Source organism: Pongo abelii, chromosome 20 (genome assembly GCF_028885655.2).
Source record: "Pongo abelii isolate AG06213 chromosome 20, NHGRI_mPonAbe1-v2.0_pri, whole genome shotgun sequence".
Lineage (NCBI taxonomy): Eukaryota > Metazoa > Chordata > Mammalia > Primates > Hominidae > Pongo > Pongo abelii.
The window spans coordinates 51,901,499-51,913,638 of record NC_072005.2 but is presented as its reverse complement, the minus strand read 5'-3'; the positions used below and the strand labels follow the sequence as shown (position 1 = coordinate 51,913,638).

Sequence of the window (12,140 nt, the reverse complement as noted above, 5' to 3'; positions counted from 1 at the left end):
CACTTTGGGAGGCCGAGGTGGGCGGATCACGAGGTCAGAAGATCGAGACCATCCTGGCTAACACGGTGAAACCCCGTCTCTACTAAAAATACAAAAAATTAGCCGGGCATGGTGGCAGGCGCCTGTAGTCCCAGCTACTGGAGAGGCTGAGGCAGGAGAATTATGTGAACCCAGGAGGTGGAGCTTGCAATGAGCCGAGATCACGCCACTGCACTCCAGCCTGGGCGACAGTGCAAGACTCCATCTCAAAAAAAAAAGAGAAGAAAAGAAAAAAGTATCATTTTCACCATCTTCAGATTATTGTTTTTTTGGCATGTTTGTTTGTTTGGTGTTTTTTTGTTTGTTTTTTTTTTTTTGAGATGGAGTCTCACTCTGTGGCCCAGGCTACAGTGCAGTTGTGTGATCTCGGCTCACTGCAAGCTCCGCCTCCCGGGTTCATGCCATTCTCCTGCCTCAGCCTCCTGAGTGGCTGGGACTACAGGCGCCCGCCACGACGCCCAGCTAATTTTTTTGTATTTTTAGTAGAGACGGGGTTTCACCATGTTAGCCAAGATGATCTTGAGCTCCTGACCTCCGTGATCCGCCCGCCTTGGCCTCCCAAAGTGCTGGGATTACAGGCATGAGCCACTGCACCCAGCCTTGTTTTATTTTTAAGACAGTCTTGTTCTCGCCCAGGCTGGAGTGCAGTGGCATGATTTCAGCTCACTGCAACCTCTGCCTCCCAGGTTCAAGTGATTCTCCCGCCTCAGCCTCCCAAGTAGGTGGGATTATAGGTATGCGCCACCATACCTGGCTAATTTGTATGTTTTTAGTAGGGATGGTGTTTCTCCATGTTGGCCAGTCTGGTCTCGAACTCCTGATCTCAGGTGTTCTGCCTACCTCGGCCTCCCAAAGTGCTGGGATTACAGATGTGAGCCACCGCACCTGGCCTGTTTGTTTCTGAGACAGGGTGTTGCTCTGTCTGCAGGCTGGAATGCAGTGGTAGGGATCACAGCTCACTGCAGCCTCCACTTCCTGAGCTCAATTGATCCTCCCACCTTAGCCTCCCAAAATCTTGGGATTACAGGCGTGAGCTGGCCAAATTATTATTAATTATCATAATTGTTGTTAACAGTTTATGCAATAACCTTCAGATCTTTTCCCATGTACATGAAAATAATAGTATACTTAGCCAATGTTTACTGTGTATACTAACTCGTTTAATCCTCAAAATAGTCTTGGGAGGTAAGCCCTGTTACTATCCCTGTTTTCTAGAAGAGGAAACTGAGAGCCAGAGAAGTTAAATGTCTTGCCTCAGGTCATTCTGTGTATGCATAAACACGTATTTGACAAAAATGGCTTGAACTGCATGTATTGTCCTCTGATGCAACAGGCTGTCAGGGACATCTTTTCATGATAATATATTGAGATTCACTTTTTTTTTTTTTTTTTTTTTTTGAGACGGAGTCTGTCTCTGTGTCCCAGACTGGAGTGCAGTGGCACGATCTCGGCTCACTGCAACCTCCGCCTCCTGGGTTCAAGCGATTCTTCTGCCTCAGCCTCCCGAGTAGCTGGGATTATAGGCGCAGCTAACTGTTGTATTTTTACTAGAGATGGGGTTTCACCATGTTGGCCAGGCTGGTCTCAAACTCCTGACCTTAGACGATCTGCCCATTTCGGCCTCCCAAAGTGTTGGGATTACAAGCGTGAGCCACCGCGCCCGGCCTCACCAATTTTTTTTACCCTATTTCCTCTGCTGGTGTTTGGTTTATCCTTTGAGATTTTTGTCTTTTTTAACATACATATTTTTTTCCCTTTCTTTTTTTTGAGACAAGGTCTCACTCTGTTATCCAGGCTGGAGTGCAGTGGCCCGATCTTGGCTCACCACAGCCTCTGCCTTCACCTCCCTGAGTAGCTGGGACTACCAGGCGCACCACCATGCCCAGCTAATTTTTGTATTTTCTGTAGAGACAGGGTTACACCATGTTGCCCAGGCTGCTCTCCAACTCCTAGGCTCAAGCGATCTGCCTGCCTCAGCCTCCCAAAGTGCTAGGATTACAGGCATGAGCCACTGCACCTCGCCCCATTTTTCTTTTTTTTGCAAAACAGAAACATATAGTCAACACTGTCTTCAGTTTTGCTTGTTTTCACTTAGTATATGCACTCTCTATCAGTGTCTAGAGATTGTTCTCATTTTTTTGTTTTTTTTTCCTTTCTTGTTACAGTTCCATAGTCTTTTTCCTTTATTTATATTTATATATTTTTCACTTATTTTTATAGGTGTTGAAGTCCCATGGTCTTTGATTATGTATATGTATAATCTTTTTTTTTCAGCCAGTCTCCCTATTTGAGAACACTTGAGTTGCTTCTAGTCTTTTGCTATTATGAATAGTTGTGTAATTGATATATACTGCTACGTTAATCATTCCATAATTTTGCCTGTGTGACTGTGATGGATGCCTGAAAGCCCCCTTCCTCCCTTTTAAAAACAGCTTCATAGTATTCCAGAGAGTGGCTGAAACATAATTTATTGAAGCAGGCCTTTTGTGGTGTATTGAGTGCCTGCTATGTGCCGGACTCTGTGCCTGGTATTCCTCAGAGCTGTGTTTTTGAAAGTTTACTCTGGGCCAGGCACTGTGGTTCACGCCTGTAATCCCAGCACTTTGGGAGGCCGAGGCAGGTGGAACACCTGAGGTCAGGAGTTTCAGACCAGCCTGGCCAACATGGTGAAACCCTGTCTCTACTGAAAATACAAAAATTAGCTGGGCATGGTGGCATGTGCCTGTAATCCCAGTTACTTGGGAGGCTGAGGCAGGAGAATCACTTGAACCTGGGAGGCAGAGGTTGCAGTGAGCTGAGATTGCACCACCGCACTCCAACCTGGGTGACACAGCAAGACTTCATCTCAAAAAAAAAAAAAAAAAAAAGAAAAAGTTTGCTCTGGTGCCCAGTCCAAAGCATATTCCAGATGGAGAGAGGGGACGCACGGAGACCTGCAAGGTGGCTGTTGCACATTCATGTAGCCCATCGTTCAGCAGCTGTTTGTGGTTGGCCCACTCTGTGTAAAGCACTAAAGGTGAGGCTTAGACTTCTGGCTCTGCCTTGGGAGATGTCAGTCTCCCCCAGGTTACAGGCCCCGTGCACACATCCATAAACCAGAGACAGACCCTGGAGGGGAGAGGGACTTCAGAAGGCCTGACTGGGGAGGAACAGGCTGGGAAGGAGCCTTGGGCCCTCTGTAGGTGTTTGGGTGACAATCCAGCCCAGCTCATCCGCTGGTCCCCTGAGCTTGATCCATCCTCTTCTTTCCCAGGGACAAGCTGACAGCAGCCATGGCGAGTGGCAGTGGAGACAGCGTCACCCGTCGGAGCGTGGCATCACAGTTTTTCACTCAAGAGGAGGGGCCGGGCATCGATGGCATGACCACCTCAGAGAGGGTGAGCGTGGTGGGCAGGGCTTGGAGTGGGGAAGCACAGCCCCTGGCTTTGGACAATCCCCGTTTAGGTGGCAGAGCCCTAGGAGTGCTGAGGGGGCTGAACTGGGCTGGACTGGGCTGGCACTATCCCCTGCCACTTCCCCTCCTTCCAGGTGGTGGATCTTCTGAACCAGGCGGCGCTGATCACCAATGACTCAAAGATCACAGTGCTCAAACAGGTGAGGGCCCGGGGGGCATCCTGGGCTGAGCAGGTGAAAGGGAAGAGGCTGGGAACCTGAGAAAGACACTTGCAGTAACACCAGTGTCCACATTTACACACTCAGTGTGTGCCGTCCACGGTGCTCAGTGCAGGCCTCTGCTCTTCTAGTTCTCATGAAAGCTCTGTAAGGCAGGGTAGTTTCATCCCTGTTTTATATAGAAAGAAGCAGACCCCGGGGCTTAAATCATTAGCTCAGGGTCACTCTGCTGGGAGCTGGCTGAACTAGTAATTGAATCCTGGATTCCAGCTCCAAATCCTACACTCTTCATCATTGCATTTCTTCTCTGCCAGTGTCCAGTCTGGTGGGGCAGACATACTTGTCACCAGACAATGATGACCCAGTGTGGGCAGGGCTGGGATGGAGAAGGGAGCCCAGGGGAGCTCTGGGAGCCCAGAGGGAGCTCCTGACCCAGCCTAGGGATGGGGAGTCAGGGAGGACTTTTGAACCAAGCCCTGGAGGATAAAAGCAGAGAAGTGTACCAAATGAGAGAGGCAGAGCATCTCTTTTTTTTTTTTTTTTGAGACAGAGTCTTGCTCTGTTGCCCAGGCTGGAGTGCCATGGCATGATCCCGGCTCACTGCAACTGCTGCCTCCCAGGTTCAAGCGATTCTCCTGCCTCAGCCTCCTGAGTAGCTGGGATTACAGGCACCTGCCACCATGCCTGGCTAATTTTTGTATTTTTAGTAGAGACGTGTTTCACCATGTTGACCAGGCTGGTCTCAAACTCCTGAGCTCAAGTGGTCCACCCTCCTTGGCCCCCTCAAACTGCTGGGATTATAGGCACGAGCCACCGTGCCCAGCCAAGATAGGGAGAGCATGTCAATCTAAGGGCACAGAAGTGTGTGCAAAGGCAGAAGATGACATGGGGCACTTGGGCTGGGCATGGTTCAGAGCAGGAGGCAGTTGGAGTTCAGAGATTGGCAGGGTTAGCATTCCTGTGTGAGAACCCGTTTGGCTCCTTCATCAGCCTGTAGCCTTGTGGAGTAGCACCACCTCCGAGGTGGAGTGGATGCACCTGGCACCTCCCCATGGGTTGTCATGAGGCCGTTTGGCAATAGTAGCTTGAGTTGTAGCAGCCAGGTCCTGTGCCAGCTCTTTGCTTATTGGAGGATGTCATGGGAAGGGTGTACTCCAAAGAGCCTGGCGGGCACAAGGGCTTCAGGAATTGGGTTCTCACTGTGAAGATGTTTCTTTAATCATGGCAATGTGAAGTGGGGAGCAGAAGCAGAAGGAGAGTGGGGAGAACTGATGGACAGGGGAAAGGAGGCCAAACCTCAGGAAGGCCTGAGCCCTGGGGCACTTCCCTCTTTTTCAGCCCCCTCCTGTGTCATGTCCTCACTATCTACCAGGACCTGTGCCTTGTAGGATCTCATTCTAGCCTCCTAACATCCCTTTTGAGTTGATGTTTAAGAGTCTCATTTTATAGAAGAGCAAACTGAGGTTGAGAGACCATGCCCAGAGCATAGCACCCTTGGTAGGGAGCAGCAGAGCCAGGCATTGAAATGAGTGTATCTGCTGCCTAGCCCTCTGCTGTCTTCCCCTCTACTCTCCTGTCTGCACTGATTGGCCCCTCGATTTATATGGGTATTCCTCCTCCCCACCCCCAATCTCCTTCCAGGTCCAGGAGCTGATCATCAACAAAGACCCCACACTACTGGACAACTTCCTGGACGTGAGTGACTGACAGAAGAGAAGGGGGTGTGGTGTAGGGGAAAGGGGATGTGGATCCTTGTGTAGCCCTGATCCACTTTCTCTCTGACATTGGCAGGAGATCATCGCATTCCAAGCGGACAAGTCAATCGAAGTGCGAAAATTTGTCATCGGCTTCATCGAGGAGGCATGGTATGGGGCGAGGCAGGGAGCCCCAGGAGCATTCTCACTGGTGGCAGCCTTCAGCTCGTGGCCTGGCCTGGAGGCCACCACTGAGAGGCCTGCCCTCTGCTTCCCAGACCCTTTTTCTCTCTCATACACACTGAATCCCCAGCAAATTCTTAATAAGATCAAAGCCCTGGGGTCATCTGTGATTCCTCTGCTTCTTCCACACTTCACATCTACATCATCACTAAGGACTGTGGGATCCACTTTGAGAATATCTGTAGCATCTGACCGTTTGTCAATCACTTCCTCTGCCACTATGCAGGCCCAAGCCACCCTTCCCTCCTAGCTGACGACTTCAGTGGTCTCTCTCTGGCTCCCTTTTTCTTTTTAGTTAAATTGAAATTCATATAACAAAATTAGCTTTTTTTTAATCTTTTTTTTGTTTGTTTGTTTTGAGATGGAGTCTCGCTCAACTGTTGTCCAGGCTTGCGTGCAGTGGCGCAGTCTCGGCTCACTGCAACCTCCGACTTCCGGGTTCAAGCGATTCTCCTGCCTCAGCCTCCCAAGTAGCTGGGATTACAGGCATGTGCCACCACGCCCGGCTTATTTTTGTATTTTTAGTAGAGAAGGGGTTCTGCCATGTTGGCCAGGCTGGTCTCAAACTCCTGACCTCAGGTGATCTGCCTGCCTTGGCCTCCCAAAGTGTTGGGATTACAGGTGTGAACCACTGCGCCCAGCCTTTTTTTTTTTTTTTTTTTTTTTTTTTTTTTTTTTTTTGAGACTTGAGTTTTGCTCTGTCATCCAGGCTGGAGTACAGTGGCGCAATCTTGGCTCATTACAACCTCCACCTCCCAGGCTCAAGAGATTCTTGTGCCTCAGCCTCCTGAGTAGCTGGGATTACAGGTGCATGCCACCATGCCTGGGTAATTTTTGTATTTTTAGTAGAGATGGGGTTTCTGCCATGTTGGCCAGGCCAGTCTTGAACTCCTGACCTCAAGTGATTGGCCCACCTTGGCCTCCCAAAGTGCTGGGATTACAGGCATGAGCCACCGCGCCCAGCAAAAATCAGCTATTTTAAAGTGAACAAGTTAGTGGCATTTAGCACATTCACAATCTAGTTCCAGAGCATTTCATCCCCCAAAGAGGAATCACTGTACTCCTTTCCCGCTTCCACTCTTGCACTCAGCAGTCAGAGTGATGCTGTTAAATGTAAATCAGTCTTGGCACACCCCTGCTCTCAGACCCCAGCTGGCTCATCAGCTTACTTAGGTGGAAACCCAAACCCTCACCTCGGCTTCATCTCACTCCTGGTCCTCTCTGTCTCCCCACTCCTCAGAAGTCACAGTTGGATTTCGCAGCCTGTCTGCTTGCTGTTCCTGCTAGGGACCCTCGTCCCCAGGTTACCACCTGGCTCGCCCCCTCCCTTCCCTCAGGTCTCTTCCTCAGAAAGCCCTTCCTGCCCGTTCCCATGCAGCCCCACGTCTCAGGCACCTTCACTGTTCTTTACAGTATCCCGCACTCATTGAAATAACCTTGATTCTTCCCGCAAAATATCAGCTCTGTGAGGACAGGGCTTGACTCTTTCTGTCTTACTGGCCACTTTGTCCCCAGTACCTGCCTGGAGCAGTGTTGTCACTAGTAGGGGCTGACTACGTATTTGTTGCACACGTGAATGAGTTGAACGTAACAGTCACCACATGGAACACGTACTGTGCCCTGCGCTGTTATCCCCGTAATCTTTGTGGCAGCCTCGATGGATACTGTGGTTATCCTCTTTTTACAGAAAGGGAAGCAGGCTCAGAATGGTAAAGTGACTTGTTGAAGCTGGTCACTCGCTCATTTGTTCATTAAACATTTACTGGATGCTTTGTGACTGGGAGGAAGTAGACTAGCTGCTGTGTATTAAGTATTTGTTTGTAAGGCACTGTACTAAATGCTTGAGCAGTTTCGTTATTCGTAATACTATGGATCAGTTGTTTGACCCTTTAACTGAAGAGAAAACAGGCTCAGAGAGGTGAAGTGAATTTTAAGTCACACAGCCAGAATGCGGCAAGGCTGGGGTTTTATTTATTTATTTATTTTTTTTTTTTTGAGATGGAATCTCACTCTGTTGCCCAGACTGGAGTGTAGTGGTGCGATCTCGGCTCACTACAACCTCTGCCTCCTGAGTCAAGTGATTGTCCTGCCTCAGCCCCCAAGTATCTGGGATTACAGGTGCCTACTACCACACCCAGCTAATTTTGTTTTCTGTTGTTGTTTTTTTGTTTTTGTTTTTGTTTTGAGATGGAGTTTTGCTCTTGTTGCCCAGGCTGGAGTGCAATGGTGCGATCTCAGCTCACTGCAACCTCCACCACCCAGGTTCAAGCGATTCTCCTGCCTCAGCCTCCCAAGTAGCTGCAGTTACAGGTGCCCGCCACCTTGCCCAGCTAATTCTGTATTTTTAGTAGAGATGGGGTTTCACCACGTTGGTCAGGCTGGTCTCAAACTCCTGACCTCAGGTGACCCACCTGCCTCAGCCTCCCAAAATGCTGGGATTACAGGTGTGAGCCACTGTGCCTAGCCAAGGCTGGGATTTTAACTCATGTCTGCAGTGCCAGAACCCAAATATCCTAGCTCCCCATTTACTGGGAGAATTTGTGGTAAATTTTCTGAATTTGTAAAAAGTCCATTCAGCAAATACATACGATGTGACTGCTGTCGTACCAGGCATCCGTGTTAGGCTGTAGTATAGCAGTGAGCAAAAACATATTATTCCTGCCTTCATGTAGCTGACAGCTAAGTTTCATATTTTTTGACTGATTTAATTAATATTTCAGATTGTAATGTATGCTGTGAAAATTCTGTGCTGAGCTCCTATTTATTCATTGAACAAACATTTATTGGAGGCCTTTCATTTTTTTCTTCAATGAAAATGACCCTGCTGCGGTTATTGTCAAGCTAGGAAAGGGTCCCCACTTTTTGAGCCCTCAGACTGAGGCAAGCAAAACTAGTGATTACAGAAAACAAAGTGCTTTAAAGTAGCAATGGCTGGTGTTTACTGAATGCTTTTTGCTGTTTACTGAATGCTTTCTGCATGTCAGGCACTCTTCTAAGCACTGTACAAGTATTGTTGCAATTTTCCCAAAAAATTGCATAAACAATTGAGATAGATACTATTATTCTAAATGAGGTGAAGTCACTTGTCCAAATTCACACAGTTGTCTGCCTCTACTGTCCCTTATGTGAACAGCAGCCCCTGAGAGAGCAAAGGAGTTGGTGTTACAGGACCAGTTTAGATAGAGGGTTCAGGGGTGGCTCAGTCTGGAGGCACCAAGCACCGTTCCCAGCCTCTGGATGTGCCATTCCGGTCCCCTGAGACAGGCCCCTGATTTCCCTTTCCTCCTGAACCTCAGGCTCCTCCCACCTGCTCTAAGTCCACACCTTGACCTCGCCCCTTTTTTCTCCATCCCCCAGCAAGCGAGACATTGAGTTGCTGCTGAAACTCATTGCAAACCTCAACATGCTCTTGAGGGACGAGAATGTGAACGTGGTGAAGAAGGCCATCCTCACCATGACCCAGCTCTACAAGGTGGCCCTGCAGGTGAGAGCACCCTCCCCACCCAGGGCCATCCTGCCTGATAGGTCTCATTGACAAACTAATATGTTGGGGTTCAAAACCAGCATCCGAGCATACTCTTTATGGGCAAGATGTGCCACTGGTCTGTGGGAACAGATAACCTGGAGAGTTAACATTGTCTCCTAGCTCAGGAAGTTGCACTTAACCATCATTCCTTCCATTGACCATTCGTTTATTCACTCAACAGACATTCCCTGAGCATGTCCTCTGTGCTTAGCCCTGGGCTAGGTGATGCTGGGGACACAGCAGTGACCAAGACAGCTTACTGCCTTCACAGTGCTCAAAACCCAAGGAGGGAGGTAGACCTTAATTAATGAATCACATAAATATTGATTATGGAGTGTGATAGGAAGAGAACACTCTATGGTGTGATGTACATTAGCATTAATAAAATGAATGAATCCATTTAATCACCACCACCTTGTGAAGTCAGCACTGTTACTCCTTTACCTTAAAATGTGCGCCTTCATCACACTGAGTGGTCACTGTCTGCATCCCCATGAGGGCAGCGCGAGGCCTGGCCACTACTCAGTCCTGTCTCCAGCATCACCCAGCAATGGGCTGGGGCAGAGTTGGAACTCAGTAACAGTTAACCAAATGAATATATTCGTCATTCATGGTTCTCTGGGTATTGGTGGCGGGTGTTGGTGATTGATGCGTTGTCTTCGCCTCTTTGTGTATCTCTTCCATTCCTCCCTGGCCTGCTGGCAGTGGATGGTGAAGTCACGGGTCATTAGCGAGCTACAGGAGGCCTGCTGGGACATGGTATCCGCCATGGCGGGGGACATCATCCTGCTATTGGACTCTGACAATGACGGCATCCGCACCCACGCCATCAAGTTTGTGGAGGGCCTCATTGTCACCCTGTCACCCCGCATGGCTGACTCAGAGATACCCCGACGCCAGGAGCATGACATCAGCCTGGACCGCATCCCTCGTGACCACCCCTACATCCAGTACAGTGAGTGCTGCCTTCAGCTGCCACCCCTGACAGCCCTGCACCAGTTTCCTCTCCTTCACGCCCCTCACTCTCTCCCCCTTGTCTTTTTTGGTTTTAAATTTCTGGAACAGTGTGTGCAGTAATTACGAGCCCTGATGCTAGGTTCAGATCCCAACTGCACTGCTTACTCATCATGAACTTGGGCAAGTTACCTGTCTCTACTTCATTTTCTTTTTTGTAAATTGGAGACGATAACATAGTACCACTCTCACAGGTTTGTAGTGAAGTTCCATGAGTGTGAGCCAGTCGATGCTAGCTAGTTTTATGGTTTTCTTTTTTTGAGACAGAGTCTTCCTCTGTTGCCCAGGCTGGAGTGCAGTGGCCCAATCTCAGCTCACTACAACCTCCGCCTCACGGGTTCAAGCAATTCTTCTGCCTCAGCCTCCAAAGTAGCTGGGACTACAGTCTCCCGCCACCACACCTGGCCAATTTTTTTTTTTTAATTATTTTTAGTAGAGGCGGGGTTTCACCATATTGGCCAGGCTGGTCTCAAACTCCTGACTTTGTGATCTGCCCGCCTTGGCCTCCCAAAGTGCTGGGATTACAGGCTTGGGCCACCGCGCCGGGCAGTTTTACGGTTTTCTTAACTGCAAATTATAAAAGTAGGACATAGGCCAGATGTGGTGGCTTGTGCTTGTAGTCCCAGCATTTTGAGAGGCCAAGGCAGGCAGATCACTTGAGGTCAGGAGTTCAAGACCACCCTGGCCAACATAGTGAAACACCTTATCTACTAAAAATACAAAAATTAGCTGGGCATGGTGATGGGCACCTGTAATCCCAGCTACTTGGGAGGCTGAGGCACAAGAATCGCTTGAACCCAGGAGGCAGAGGTTGCAGTGAGCTGAGATTGTGCCACTGCACTCCAACCTGGGTGACAGAACAAGACTGTCAGAAAAAAAAGTACTATATATACACTTGGTGTCAAGCATTATGGTTGAGTATAAAGGAATAATATCCCCTCCCTCAGTCCTACTTTCCAGAGATAAACACTGTTAAGAGTATTATGTTTCCTTTCAGATCTTTCCTGTGCATGTGTAGGTATTTGTATGTGTATATGCATAGTGTCTGCATTTGTTTGCTGTTCGTTTGCAAAAATGAGGCCAAGCTTTGTGTTTTCATCTCAGAGACATTAAAGTATAGTAGCTTGTGTCTGACACGTAGCCTATTTTCCCTTGTCTCTGAGCCTGATTCCTCATTGGTAAATTGGGGATCGTTATTATGGCATCTAATCTAGGATGTAGGTATGAGCATTTGGTGAATTAATATGGCTGGAATAGTAAACATCCCATAAATATTAACTATTCTTATGTATTGTTTGACAGCCTTTTTGACTTAATAGTATCAGTGACGTCTTTCCCTGTGAGAATCATATTCAGTTGCTATACCATATTCCATAGTATAGTTACATTACATTCTATTAAGCAATGCTCTGTTGATGGTCATTTAGATTTTTAATTCACTTTTTTTTTTTTGAGGTGGAGTCTCGTTCTTTCACCCAGGCTGGACTGCAGTGGCGCTATCTCAGCTCACTGCATGCTCCGCCTCCCAGGTTCACACCATTCTCCTGCCTCAGCCTCCCGAGTAGCTGGGACCACAGGTGCCCACCACCGTGCCCGGCTAATTTTTTGTATTTTTAGTAGAGACTGGGTTTCACCATGTTAGCCAGGATGGTCTCGATCTCCTGACCTGGTGATCCGCCCGCCTCGGCCTCCCGAAGTGTTGGGATTACAGGCGTGAGCCACCGCGCCCGGCCTAATTCAGTATTTTAAATAATGTGGCATTCAAATCAAAACTACAATGAAATGTCGTCTCACCCCAGTTAAAGTGACTTTTATCAAAAAGACAACAAATGCTGGTGAGGAGGTGGAGAAAGGAAAACACCTGTACACTGTTGGTGAGAATGTCACTCATTACAGCCTAAAAATTGTTTGGAGTTTCGAGGTTCCTCAAAAAATTAAAAATCGAGCTACCATATGATTCAGCAATCCCACTGCTGGATATGTAACCAAAATAAAGGAAATCAGTGTATCAA

General features: G+C 48.3%; 1 protein-coding gene across 1 annotated transcript in view; it reads left to right on the top strand.

Annotated features, from left to right (window-relative positions):
• SYMPK (symplekin scaffold protein) overlaps nt 1–12,140 on the top strand; it is a 32,507-nt gene that overhangs the window by 5,369 nt on the left and 14,998 nt on the right. The window contains exons 2-7 of the mRNA NM_001133843.2: nt 3,293–3,416; nt 3,568–3,633; nt 5,293–5,346; nt 5,443–5,516; nt 8,946–9,072; nt 9,820–10,069. Of these exons, the coding sequence (NP_001127315.1) occupies nt 3,312–3,416; nt 3,568–3,633; nt 5,293–5,346; nt 5,443–5,516; nt 8,946–9,072; nt 9,820–10,069 (676 nt within the window). The 5' untranslated portion in view covers nt 3,293–3,311. The remainder of the gene's footprint in view (nt 1–3,292; nt 3,417–3,567; nt 3,634–5,292; nt 5,347–5,442; nt 5,517–8,945; nt 9,073–9,819; nt 10,070–12,140) is intronic.